Raw genomic sequence first — 13,934 nt, 5'->3', positions numbered from 1 at the left:
TAATAGCGGCGCAGTCGACGTGCAGTTAGCAAAAGTAAGACTAGACTTCCTTTTTTTTCCAGATGATTTCAATAGAGTGATTCTGTCGATGAAAAGAGGGCAAGAGTATACAGACTACATCAATGCTTCCTTCATAGATGTACGTATAAAAAATGTTCGTGTATTTAAATTGCAAGTCAGGTATTTTGCTGTTGCTGATAAGGCTTTTTTAAAGAGATACAATCAACTGGGCTTGTGAAGAACATTAGCTTTTTTGTTTCGGTTTGGCTTATGAATGTTTCCAAATAAATTTCGTATCTGGTGTTTTCAATTTCAGCTTAAATGGGTGTGTAATTTAAACATTCTTGTTCTTAGATTTGTAAACTAAGGCTTTTATTAAATTCTGACAAACGGGGAGCGAAACAAGTTAGCTATACAGCCAACATCCAGCCGTTCCCTTATCTGCGTTCAGGTTAACGGATGAAAATATGGGCTCTTCTGAGGAAAGGAAAAAGAAAACTCCGTATTCAGAGAGGGGAAAGGCTGTCACAGCATTTGGGAGCCAGGGTTTACCGGGCCACATGTGCATTAATTCCCAACTGTCTTCTCGGCTTCCTGTGAGAAGCTGGGCAACGACCTCCACTGTGTCTGCTTTTTATTGAAATATGAGCATTCATTCTATCCTTAAGGAGTAAAACCCCATTAGTGACTGAGGCTTGTGGAAACCACGGCTGTGAAGATGGCCTCAGTGTGTAGAGAGGACCATATAGCTCAAAAATTGAGTTAAATGTGAATTCCGCAGAAAAGCGAATAGTTGTTACAATCTCATTGGAAAATCCTTTCCGTTACGTATCACTGCAGAATTTCATCCCTTCCGACCTTCATCTCCTCTCCGACCGTCACCTCCCACCTCCCGCCGCTTGCAGCCCCGTGTCACGCCGTAAAGGTGTCCTGGTCTTTCTCCGCAGGGCTATCGCCAGAAGGATTACTTCATTGCCACCCAGGGACCGCTTCCGCACACGGTGGAGGATTTCTGGCGGATGGTGTGGGAGTGGAAGTGCCACACCATCGTTATGCTCACAGAAGTTCAGGAGAGGGAGCAGGTTTGTGTCCCGCAGCCGCCGGCTCCGGAGCAAAGCGGTTGCCGTTCACGCCTATAAAAGAAGAGCTGTACTGTTAGATAAGCTGTTTGCCGCCTGCAAACTCTACCGCTACGAGGTTTTTTTCGCCTTGCCTAAAATGAGCACTTGCTTCGCTGTTTGGGGGGGGCCACTGTTGCTGCTTTTGGTTGAATTGTCAGAAAACCCACCAAAAGCACCGAATGAAAAGTATCGTTTGCAAAAGAGCCCAGTTCGCATTAAAAGCACCAAAGTTACGGGGATGCCTGGCGCGGGACAGTGCTTTGGGATTCGGGAAGAGCTGGACAAAGCTTTTGTGAAAACTTCCCTGTTCTGCCAGTAGAAGCTCCAGTGGCTTATTCTGAACCTCTCCTGGTGCCTCTTCCGCTGGTGAAGTGAGTCCTGTTTACCTCGGGGCGCTGCGGTTTGGAGGTCTGGGGTTCAGCGCTATAGCCAGGATGTTTTAGTGATGCAGAATGGTTTTTTTGGGGGAGGCTTTTTGACAACATTCCATTGCTTTCAGGAGACGCTTATTTGATTCAATTCTGTTTTAAAGCAGAATTTGCTATCTGTGACTCCTAAGCCCTTCTCATCTTAATGGTTTATACTATAGAAAGAATTTATTATGTATTCTTGGATACTAGCCTTTTCATTGCAAAGTGCTTAGAACACATTTATGATGCTTTATGTCACGTCCTATATCAGAGATTCATGACAACGTAGATAACTGGAAAAAATCTCAAGGAACTTTTACAATTTTCTCTGGCTTTTGCAGGAAAAATGCTGCCAGTACTGGCCATCAGAGGGCTCTGTGACTCACGGAGAGATAACCGTAGAAATCAAAAATGACAGCCTGCTAGATGCCATAAGTGTAAGGGACTTCGTAGTTTCATACAATCAGGTAATGTTCTTAAATTACAGGAGGGGGTTTTTTGCATTTGAAGGCCTTTACAAATATGATCATTTAACTTAGACACTGGAATTCGGTCTAAAGATAAATGTGGTTATAATCAACGATGACACTGTCTCAGTCAAGAGGAAACTTATATGAAACGTTTTTGCTTGAAGCTCTGTGAAAACTCTGGTCAGTAAAACATGTCCTTGGTCAAAGTGGGGTGTGGGTTTTGGCAGGGTTATTTATGTTTTGTTGTTGCTGTTATTCTTGTATTTTCTCCCGTTTCCCACATATCAATAACAGAACATTTGATACAAGATTTTTAAATCCTATGAAGCATTGTACAGCACATGTACTTGCCTCTGCCTACCAGCTCTTCTTTTATGTTGCTCTGCTACAGGGCATGCATCTCTTCAAGGTTTCATTTCTTTAGGATCTGATTTGCATTGCTCTGTTTGAAAAACCACCAAAAAAAATTTCTTGCAGTTAAGAATATAACTCATTTAACTACTTACGGCACTGCATATAATTTATGCACTCTAATAGTTGTCACATGCGAAGCAAAAGGACTTCAAAGTACTCTCTGTTTCTTTATGAAGAGGGGTGGTGGATTAGGCATGAATACACACCGTGCTTCACAGAGCAGAGTCCTTGCCAGCATGTTGACTTTACTTCACACTGGAAAGTTATTTAAACTTCAAGTAACAGCCTTTCAGGTGATATCCAAGCAGCAGTGTTTTTCCACCACCGTGTGGCATCGTTAGAAGTGTTTGCTGCTGCAGATCTAAGAAATCAGAGTAAGGGTTGTATTGTGCCCGAGACCAGCTAGACCGCAGCGATGATATTTGAAGCGCTATTACCTTCAAAGATCCCCTGCAGAGCTGGGACGACAGGACTGACCAAGCCCTTTTCCCCGTAATGGTGAAACCTTCCAGGCTTCCAGTACAAAACCGTGTCCAGAGACTTCCCATCAAACTCGTTCCCTGTGTTTGAAAGCACCTGACATCAGCAGAGGCCTCGTGTTTTCAACTCCCTGCGGCTTGCAGGAGCTGGTCGATGTCATAAAAATTGCCAGAATATTAATATTGCATCTGTACGCTATTATAATGCAAGCATGGGAAGCAGCAAGCAAAAAATTTCAGGGTAGTTGAAGCAAAAAGCCTTTGTGTGTCCAAACCTGGCCAGAGCTAACTGCATCAGCATGGTCTTAACACCGATTCGAACTTTTAGCGTGCTTTGGGTCAGCAAGCAGAAAGACGAGGCAAATAATTGTTAAGTTTCCAAGTAGCAGGTGGTGGCGTGCAAAGGTGGGGAGTGCATTTCGTGAATTGGGTTGTTTTCGTGGCACTTTGGAAGCGGCCTGTGTGTGGTGAAAGCTTTCAGCCACTGGGATGAACAGCCTTTAAGTGTACCCGGAGGAAAGAGCTGTGCAAAGCAAAAGGAAAAGTAGAGGGTTAATTATCAGCATAGTTGGGGGGGGAATTTAGAAACAGCACTCAGGTCTGCGTCACCAATATATTACGGACCAGGCTGCAAATAGCCCCCTCTCCTAGAGTGGTGCAAAAGTTATGCTACAGATGTTTAAGGTAAGAAGTGTGTTTGCGTTGTGAAGTAACAGCTGGATCAATCCGGTGTTTTCCTGCACGCAGGGTAACCAGGAGAAGCAAAGCAGGCTCGTTCGGCAGTTCCATTTCCATGGGTGGCCAGAAATCGGGATTCCTGCAGAAGGCAAAGGGATGATCGACCTGATTGCAGCCGTCCAAAAGCAGCAGCAGCAGACGGGCAATCACCCCATCACCGTGCACTGCAGGTAAGAGCCGCAGCTTCTTCCCGCCAGTAGCTAAGGAACCAGCTTGCTTTTTCTCCAGCTTGGTTGTTTTTACAGCAGTTCTCCTCTGCAAAGGCCTGCATCCTTTAAAAAAAAAAAAAAAAAACAACAAAAAAAAAAAAAAAAAAACAAACCAAATAAAAATTAAGAAAGACGAGAAAAAGAAAACCTAGTATTGCATATATTGCATAAAGGATTTTTGACTTTTTTTGCTAAATTAGCCAAGTGAACACCCTGACGGTAACCTTGGTGCCTGGGAGCAAACAAACGCATTATTGACTTGGGGTGTTGTAGCCTTGCACCCGAGTTTTGCTAAACGCTGTGATTAGGGAAGTAAAGCTGTAGGTTTGTTGTAGTGATGGGTAAAAGGCCCCACCAAAACAGAGCACAAATGTTCTATCAGGATCAAAGTGCGGTTGGTTTTTACAAGCTATCAGGAGAATAAAATATATCCCTAATCTCAGCTGAAGGCAAAAAACATGCGCCTGTTCCTGAAAGCAGAGAGAAAATACAGTAATGCTAAGAGGTAGCTTCTGTATTCTTCATCCTATGCCAGGTGTTCACTTTTTGTTTTTTTGGGGGGCTTCTTTTTAATTGTACATTTTTATTGTGTCTTTTTTTTTTTTTTTGTCATTTTTAAAAGGTATATATTGGGCTTCTGTTTTTTTACAAATTATATTTTTCAGTGTGGGGTTTCTTATCAGTCTTTTAAATTTGTCTCTTCTCTTTCCATACTACACCTGCTAATTTAAAAAAAAAAAAAAAAAGTAGTTATAAAACTAGTATTCTGCCTTTTCCTAATTCACAAATCATACTTTGGTTTTAAAATATTTTAAATTTTATAAATCGATAAAGCTTTTTCTTTTTTCTGGTCAATGCAAGGTCAAGCTCACAGTACCCAGGGGCGGGGCGGGCAGGGTTTCAGAGCCCCCACTGGAGAAGTTCTGATGTTTTGGGTTGTTTTTGGTTTTTTTTTTTTTTAAGAAGCAGCTATTAACCTCAAGAAGTCACCCTTTGGCACAAACCTTTTCTGCTGGGGACTGCCTGGGCCTGTTCTGGGAGATGGACAGATGGACCCAGGAGCTTTCGGAGGCCAGGGCCCTCTGTGCTGGGTCCCTGTAGGCCCGGCGGGAGAGTCTCTCTCCCGGTTGAAGCTCGCAGGCTCAGCCACGACATAAAAAACAATTATTGTTTTGTCACTGATGGCCCTGAACAATCGATTCTTTAATTAATTCTAAATACTGGCCTCTCAAGTCTTTTCCTCTTGGCCATGTTGTACAACATCAACTGGTTTTGCTGGACCGTTGGGTGTCTTCTAGCGATACATGGAGGTCAAGTTCCTGGCATCTTTATCTCCTAAAAACTTCTAGTAATTGTGATATTTTCTCTACCTGCCTGTGAACCCGCTACTGAGAAACACTTGGCACCTGCCCTGTGATAGAGGCCTGACCACTGCATGGAAAAGCTTCTCCAACCTTTTGCCAGAGAGATAATCTGATGCTGCTTCTGGATTTGTCCTGCGCTTCAGAGAACATCCAACTGATTTTTGAGGATTTGAGATTCGAATGAGTAACTGATTATCTTTTCTCCTCCAAAAAAAGAAAAAAAAAAAAACAAAAAAAAACACCCTATATTAATTTATGTGATGCTCAAGTTTTTATTGTAGCATCACCTGCAGGGAAGAAAACTCACTGGCCATTTGGAAATATTTTGGTAGAAGCAGCTGCCTGCTTGCTACTAGAGTTAGAAATAGGAACGGGCGTATTACAGCTGGTCTCTGACTTTTATTTTGCTCTGACTTGAGTTCCGAAGGTGCTGGCTCAGGCTCTGAGCGCTGTGGTTTGTGTCGGGCTGTCTGCAATGTCACCGGCATTTTTCACGCACGGTTGAAGCAAAGAGATGGCGGGAGCTTGGGCCGGGCCTCGGGTTTCTCGGTGGTTTGGGACGTGATCTTGTACCAATGCATATTCATTGCTGAAACGTTCTCCTCCTCGCTTCGGCGGGGTTTTGCTCTTTGCTGGTTTCATACATTTTCCCCGGGGGCCTGGGGGTTCCCCCAGCCCTCGGTGGCTGCGCTCCAGGGCCGTGTGGATGTGCTGAGGTTTTGTGTTGGATGCTGCCATTTGACACGTTTTAACAGCCACTTCTTTTGAAATGCTGCTGTTACAGTTCTAAACGATAATTAAAGTGGGGAAAATATCAGGGAGTTCTGGCCAGTAAAATAAGAGATGCACAAGTTAGACACCTAAGAACTATCTGAGGTATATACTGCAGCTACTTTTTCAAGCTTTTAGACCTGCAGCCTCTCTGAAGCCTTAGCTCAATCATTTGGCATGCATTTTTCTTAGCTTTTTAAAAAAAATCTACTGCCATCGTTTCAAAATGCATTAAACAAGAAATTAAGACCCAAACCACACGATGTATTCTAGGATTTTTAATGTTGACAGTTTCCCCCTGTCCCTACTTGGACAGTCTGGACATCACAGCTTTTGACTTACTTGAACTTCTCCATCAAGTCATACTTGAGTCTTAAAATATAAATGAATATAACTTTATGAATAAGTAAACACATTTCAAGTCTAAAACTGATTTTCCAGAACGTTCACATGAACCCATGAAAACTTCTGTTCGTTTTTTCCAACTATTTCCGAACAGTTTAAGGAGCCACAAAAAGATGATGCTTAAGTAGAATCAAGACATAACGCTAAATAGTTTAGAAGGGTTTTGCTAACTGAGTTGCCAAGAGAATTCGAGCCCATGGGTTCTAAATCCTTCCCTTGCAGCGCGTGTCTGCAGCTGCCCTCTGTGTGGTTCATGGCTACCTCTGCTTTCCCTCTCTCCAACCTCTCCTCCTTTCCACGCTAATAAACCACAGAAGTTAGTTAGGGATCCCTTACTTCTGTCTTTTGCCAAGTCTTTGCCCATGCTGTGTGTCCTTTTCCCTTCGAACTTTCCGTCTCAAGAAATGAAGCTTGAGTCAATTTTAAAAGTTATCTTTTCATTTTAAGGGAATTGCAGAAAGAGAAGCGAGTATGCAAAGAGTAGTACTGTGTTCCCATGACACAATATGTATTTTCTCCTGCTTTTCAAATGCAGCTTAGTTTTCCATGCATCCATACTAAAAATTCTTAAATTAATTAAAAAAAACCAAACAAACAAACACATCTTCTGTGGGCTTTAAGGATTTTCTAAAATCCTGTTTTTAGAAGGAGAGGGAGCCTAGCACAAGGAGCTTTACAAACGGAGTATAAACCTCTTCTGGGCATAAATGAGTAAGCAACGTGTGTGATGGTGTGTGTGTGCAGGGTTACTCATGTCTTCGTGTCCTCATCTTTGGACAGTTGTAGGCCTACTTGGAAATGCACCACTCACGGGTTACTCTAGAAGCCACAAATAGCTACTAGAGATTAGCTAATTACGAATCTGAACCCTTTTAGATTTTATATTTGTCTTTTTAATCTGATAAAAGTAATTGTCTAAAGGGAATAACACATCTAATACATTGTACCTGTTCATTTTCCCTCCCACGGGACTTTTAAGGTACCCAGCTGAGGATACCTGCATTTGCACTTAATCTTTTCATCAGGCTTGTGCTTATCAGGTTTTTTGTATTAGAAAGAAATAAATAGAAGCAATGACACGTGAGTACAGTTCACCCACTTATGCTTAAAAGACATGAAAATGTTCAATTTAATAAAGTATTTTGTGTTTATGCTTATTCAGCAATCCAGTGAACCCGCCACTCCGTCTTACCCCCGATTGCCGATTTCCCAATCCCATCCTGCTTTTAGTAACTATTCCCTAGCAAAGCTATCGGTGTTCCAGTGCACAGCCACTGCTTTGTTGGTGTCAAATCGTCCTTAATAAATGTGGGGTTTTGTTTTTTTTTTTTTTTTGGCTCTAGGGTTAGGCATAATAAATCAGATAACAAAGACTGAAATATATTTTGGTTCCACGGCATCACGATCTGAAACAGAGATAAGGACAAAATATACTGAGTCAAACACACCGAAACAAAAGAAATTGCAGTTACTTGGGAGTACATTAGGTGATTTATGGTAGTCCAGACCGAGGCAGAACGGTCAATTTTAGTTTCTTGTATGTAGTGTAGCCTCCTGGGTCGTCTTGTTTAGTTTGTCCTTACATCAATACCTCTGAGAATCATCGAATGGTTTGGGTTGGAAGGGACCTTAAAGGTGTTCTAGTTCCAACTAGAGAAGAGATGGCTTAGATCTGAAAAGCTATTAGAATCGTGGGACATTTTCCATCCAATTGCTCTGGAGTAATAAAATAACAACGCTGCTTTCGTGTCTGTCCACCGTGCCCAAGTGTAAATCACAGCCTAATGGAAAAATGTGGGTTTGATCACAGAGCGCTGCTTTGCATTCTAACCCAGTTTTGCAACTGAAAGCCTAAAGGTTGGGTTCTCCCGCATCAAGAATAAACCCCGAGAGCTGCCTCTGCTGAAGAGGGACGCCGGCTGGAGTTGGCAGCTTTGCCAGCGCGTTATCCGCGTCTCAGGCTTCGCCTGCCAGCTCAGGATCTCCCTCCCGCTTGCGTACAGAAGCTGTCCCTAACGAGCCTTTAGTGGTTCCAGCCTGGCTCCCTCTTCATTTCTGTTGATTCTGGCTTCCCTCCTAGCAGAGCTGAGGTGACAAAATAAGCACAAACCCCGAGAAGTTGGCTAATAATAGTATTTGGCTATTTTACATCACTATTATTTCTCTTTTAACATTTTTATAATACTGTATGTCGAGCAAATGTCTTTCCATTGCAGTGCTGGCGCTGGAAGAACAGGGACCTTCATAGCACTCAGCAATATTCTGGAACGAGTGAAGGCTGAAGGGCTCTTAGATGTATTTCAAGCTGTGAAGAGCTTAAGACTGCAAAGGCCACATATGGTGCAAACACTGGTATGATATTTAACAATCCGGAGCTTTGTCAAAGGATATATGTTTGTAAATATTCTTGTGGGAGAACAAAGGATTTTTTTGCAGGTTGAAATAAATAATGTATGATGGCTGTGTATGTACAAGGTATTATCAGAAATCTGTATTTTCACAGATTTTTTTTTTTTTTTTTTTTTTAAATAGCATTTCTGAAAATACAATGTGGCTGAACGTTCTGTGTCTTTTAGGACAGTTGAACCAAAATCTTTTGCATGTTGTGGGTGACAAAACACATGAAGTAAATGAGTTTCAAGCTCTGTATCAGTCGTTGCCCTTTCTTACCTTAAAATGTCTGGACTTAAATTGGCTTGCAGTTGATCACTGAAAGGGAGAAATGTCTTTGACTTCTTTAAAGTCACCAGTAAGGAATACATGAGGCTTGGTCCAGACGCTTTTCCCTACTGAATAAATATTAAGAAGTTTTGAGAGTTATGTTTTGGGAAAATATCTAAAAATGCTGATTTTTTTTTTTTTTTTTTGATAACAGCTTTCAGTAATTTGAAACTTCTTTAGAAACAGTTATCTCAGAACACCTTATTTCAGGTAGAGGTTTTCTCCGTACTACAGATAGGAAGAAAGGGGTTGAAGAAGTAGAACTGGATTATCCCCAGTCACGCTGAGACAGGGCTGAAATATTTCTTTTGGGGTTCCGGCACTGTGATTTAATAATATTAGTTAAGGGTGTCATTGCCACAGCTATTCCCAGCTGAGCCTGCGGAAAGGCTTCAGCTAAACTCTGCTTTCCAGCACGAGTGAATCCAGAGGCCAGTTCCACTTCTTATCAGTGTTGCTACAGACTTTGCAATCCAGCAAATCATGTCGAAGGCGTCTCGGGCTGCGTCCCACCTCTAGGATGCCAAGGACTAGCCGGCAGGCTGACGGGGTATAAAACAAAATATATCGCTGACAGCCTTTGCAGTTCCACAGAACTGAATGTAGAGGGGTTTTAAATGTCCTGTACGTTTAAAGTTACGCTGTCGCTCAGTTTTGCTGTAAAGCTCAGAAGATGGAGCCCGGAGTCAAGCAGCCAGGCCCCTGGGGCGTGCCCAGGAGGAGTCACCTGCTCCAGGTGAGCCGGGCACAATAAGCTGCTCGATTTAAATGAGAAGGCAGGTCTGAGAATCCATTCTTCTGCTTAAGAACTAGCACCTGGAAAGCTTAAGGAGATCATCTTAGCTGCAGAGCGGCAATGAGCCTGTATCTGACCAAAGAACTAGGTACTGCTGCTTTTATGGAAAGAAAAAAAAAAAAAAAAAATCCATAAAAATCAGAACAGGTCAACCCTCAGCTCCTGGTCGTTAGAACGTGGTGCATTTAGCACTAGGATTTGCATAGGTGTGATTTTCTCCGATCCCCCCCAAGCACACTTTGATACCTTTTTATTGTTTTTCAGGAACAGTATGAATTCTGCTACAGAGTGGTACAAGATTTCATCGACATATTTTCTGATTATGCTAATTTCAAATGAGAATTCCTGCCTTATTTTTTAATTTCTCTGTATAAATAGTTGTATATGCTGTTAATTTATTCCGTGTCATTTTGATTGTTGACTTTACTGTAAATATGACCTTGTGTTTGCTCTCAAAGTTGCATTTGCTGTATAAAGTTATTTCTTAAATATAAATATCTTCTAAAGCGAAGTATAATGTTCATATACAGTATATCACTATGAGATGGTATAGAAGTCTTTATTCTAAATAACAGTAAATTAATTCTTGAGGGTCTATTTCTTTGAATTTTTCCACTTATAAATATTTATCAAGAATGCTATCTCCCAATTCTTGAAACTTTACACAGATGATTTAGATTTCATATTAAAAAAAGTGAATTGTGGTACATATGTTCAAACTAAACATCTTTGGGCCGTAAGCCTTTCTTCACTACGAAAATAGATGTTTATTTGGGGACACATTCTGATAACCTGCTTGTGCTTACCTGTAATTTATTTCACAAATAGTCTCGCTGAAGGCAGAGACTGTTCGAGTGAAGTGCAGTTAATGATAAAGGTATCAGACTATGGCCCTTCATGTGTAATAATGTACAGTCCAACTGAAAAATATAACTGCTTTTAAAGGCTGTTTTTAAGAACCTCCAGGTTGACGGCAGTTCTATTTTGAGTCCCACTGTCAGTGAGATATAATCAGTATAAATACAGATGTGAATGGTTGATTTAATAGAGCTTTCAAAGTCCTTTTATTTTGTTCTTTCCTAAATACTACACCAGCTTAAATCAATTTAGAAAGACGATAATGTGAGTTTACCACTATTTTGAGAATATTTTGCATAGCAGAAGAGTATATTTTGCGGCACCTGAACTTGTCTACGTGAAGAGGCTTTATAGCCATTGTCAGAAATGGATGTAAAGCTTCTCTATGTACACATGAATAATTTCCCACTTATTTGAGAAAAGGCAAAAGAAACAAAGATGAACTCTTATTCTTTGATTCGACTCAACAGAATAATTAGCAGTATTTGCTAAAATTTTGAATAAAACGTTTTACTAAGCGTAAAGCTAGCAACATGAAGTGTTGTAGCAAAAAGCTCCTCTACGTTCCTACCCTCCCATAGATATTATCAAAAAAGGAATGATTCCTTTATCAAAAAGGGGTATATGAATTCTGTATATAGATATATTTTTAATGAAAATACTACTGATAATATAATTGGTGAAAAAAAGTTGAAAAGTCTTTATTGTAGCCCTGACCAGGATATGCTTGGGGGTTAGAAAATTCAAAAGTCACAGGGCGTCCGAATGTTGAATAATTCAAAAGCCTATCTTTTCCACTCTTTAAAATGCATATATGAATTAAAGAGCACAAAGTATGCGAATATGTACTTTAATTACATAACGAATATGCAATAGTTGTCTTGTCCAGTTGGTTGGGTTTTTTCAATGCAAACATAAAAGCCTTATTTAAAATGAGCAACTTACACTGATGGTTTTGCTATTGTTCTTGCACTATTTTTATCCCAGGACCATTTTTCATTTCCGGTAACAAGTAGCACGATACTCTGTAACAATGCAAGGAAGCGGGAGGGTGGTGGTGCCTCGCCTTTCATTCCATACCCAGTGGGAAAGGCGCAGTTTCGAAATTTCGAAGCACGCTGTTCTGAACGCTGCCATTTACTGCTTCTTGTCTTCCCGTCGTTGCACTTCTGTATTTATTTGTACAGTAAATTATGCACTTAAAATTGTTTAAAGCGACTCACGACAAATATTTAGTCTCTGAGAAGATACACTCAAGCCACAGAAGGTGTTGAGTAACAGAGCCGGATGCGAAGTAAGTTTACATTACTGCTGCGTGCTAAAGTTTCATCCCATTTTCACGAGCCATCAAATAAATTCGCTATGGAAACCAGTGCCGTGAGGTTTTCAGTATGATCGTTCGTAGCACAGGGAGACTCAGAGAGGTTAAATGATGCTAGAAAACAACACCAAGAAATTCCCACCGCTTTCCGAAGCGGCATGTTTTATGTTCCCGTTAGGTCCCGACGTCGGGATCGTCCTAAACTTTTCCCTTACGTTTGAAAAAAAAAAAAAAAAAAAAAAAAAAAAAAAAAAAAAGTTTGTCTGTTGGCCAGCCTTTTGGCTCCCAAGAATAAAAGCTCGGATTAAAGGTTGCCTCGCGAAGCCGGGGCTCGGGCGGCGAGGAGGAGCAGGGTGGAGCTGGGCTGAAATTCAGATGCGAAGGGGGCGCTCGGCTTCTGGCTAGATTAAGATAGAGGGGAGGAAACAGAAATCCTTACAATTCAGAAGTCGCAAATAGAGCTACGTCATGACTTTTTTTATAACCGGGAAAGCTTGCTTTCCGGCTCTCGTGTTTAGCCAGTAGTAACCGGGGAGCTGTACCTTGATCTAGATATCTACGAATTATCTTTTAAATTTTCCTGTGTTGCATGGAGTTACTTTAAAATACCAAATAGTCGATTAGAAGTTGTACATTCTGATCTGTATGTGGTTTTGGTCACTGTGTGACTTGACTGTCCCTTTTCACATGTTAAGATAGGTTCCAGTTCACCTAAGCATTTAAGCATTCGCTTTACATCTCGATCCCACGAAACATTGAAGTACCATAGGTTCTTTGTTCCTGAAGCAATCCCTTAAGTGCTTTGCTGAATTGGGCCTTAACGAAGAATGCATACTGTAATTACCAGTGTTTTTTAGGGTATTTTTACGTATCGGTTTTTTAAACTTTTAAAATGAGCCTGACCACCTGTGTTCAGTATTTTGAAATGTTTTCATTTCCCGAGTACCATTTTTAATGTAAAGTTGTTGAAACTTTTCTGTATAACCAAATTGTATTTAATTTGTCAAATCTTTATAATATATGTATGTATTATACAGTTTCAGCTATTATTATTTTCTTTTATTACGTTTATAATTTCATCTTGCTGTGTTTTTAATGCCGGTGAATGTTGCTGAATTATTTGTATATGCAAATTGCAAGATCTAATACATTCTGATGCAAGAACAGAGCTTTGTTTTCAGTCTCAAACTGCATTACTTTCTTTAAATCTTTTAATTTCATTCCTGTACCGTGCGTTCATTTGAATTAAGTATTCTAAAAGAGTTGAAATCCATTATCTAGATAAATAATTTTTCAGTACTTATCTGCAGCTATTTGGAAGTAATATTCCAATTCATGTCAGAACTGAAGCTTTGTGCATATAAAGTGCAGAGAAGCTCCGGGTGGCCAGCGCAAGGCTGGGTCTGCCCAAACTGTCTTGATAAGTAAGACCTGTGAGTCTTCTAAGAGCGGGTTTCGGTCTCTGGGGGAGCCGGGATTTCACCAGGTGGGAAGGTTCAGCGGAGGGGAGAGAGCTCACCCACCGCACGTTTTAATAGCAGCATGGTACACTGCAGTGTCACAACAAGATACAAAATAGTAGCTTGACTTTCAACCAGGTCGCCCGTCGTTAATCAAGAGCCTACTGTGGTTAACAGCGCTTTCTTCATCCATTTCAACAGGTTTTATGTTGGACCTCGCGTGCCAAAGGTAATCAAGGTTGGCCCACTGTTGTAACAAGTGTCAGAGGAGGGTTATGTAAACCAGGAGCAACTGTGCTGAAAAGATTACAATTCTAACGCCAAACTAATATCACTGAGATTTGGAGAGCCTGAGCGTTATTTGCCAAGAACGATTTAATGAAGCAGTTTTTACGTG

General features: G+C 41.0%; 1 protein-coding gene across 6 annotated transcripts in view; it reads left to right on the top strand.

Moving 5' to 3' along the window:
• The window catches only part of PTPRE (protein tyrosine phosphatase receptor type E), a 110,029-nt gene extending 96,784 nt beyond the window's left edge, over nucleotides 1-13,245 (top strand). For all 6 annotated transcript variants that reach the window (XM_042786137.1, XM_042786095.1, XM_042785991.1 and 3 more), the window contains 6 exons: nucleotides 63-139; nucleotides 948-1,082; nucleotides 1,873-1,998; nucleotides 3,642-3,802; nucleotides 8,598-8,733; nucleotides 10,163-13,245. In XM_042786137.1, the coding sequence (XP_042642071.1) occupies nucleotides 63-139; nucleotides 948-1,082; nucleotides 1,873-1,998; nucleotides 3,642-3,802; nucleotides 8,598-8,733; nucleotides 10,163-10,237 (710 nt within the window). In that variant the 3' untranslated portion in view covers nucleotides 10,238-13,245. The remainder of the gene's footprint in view (nucleotides 1-62; nucleotides 140-947; nucleotides 1,083-1,872; nucleotides 1,999-3,641; nucleotides 3,803-8,597; nucleotides 8,734-10,162) is intronic.
• The last annotated feature ends 689 nt before the right edge of the window (nucleotides 13,246-13,934 follow it).

The sequence above is a fragment of the Tyto alba genome, unplaced genomic scaffold (assembly GCF_018691265.1).
Source record: "Tyto alba isolate M040663 unplaced genomic scaffold, T.alba_DEE_v4.0 Super-Scaffold_1, whole genome shotgun sequence".
NCBI lineage: Eukaryota > Metazoa > Chordata > Aves > Strigiformes > Tytonidae > Tyto > Tyto alba.
The sequence above is the reverse complement of the archived record's forward strand: the minus strand, read 5'-3'. Positions and strand labels throughout refer to the sequence as shown.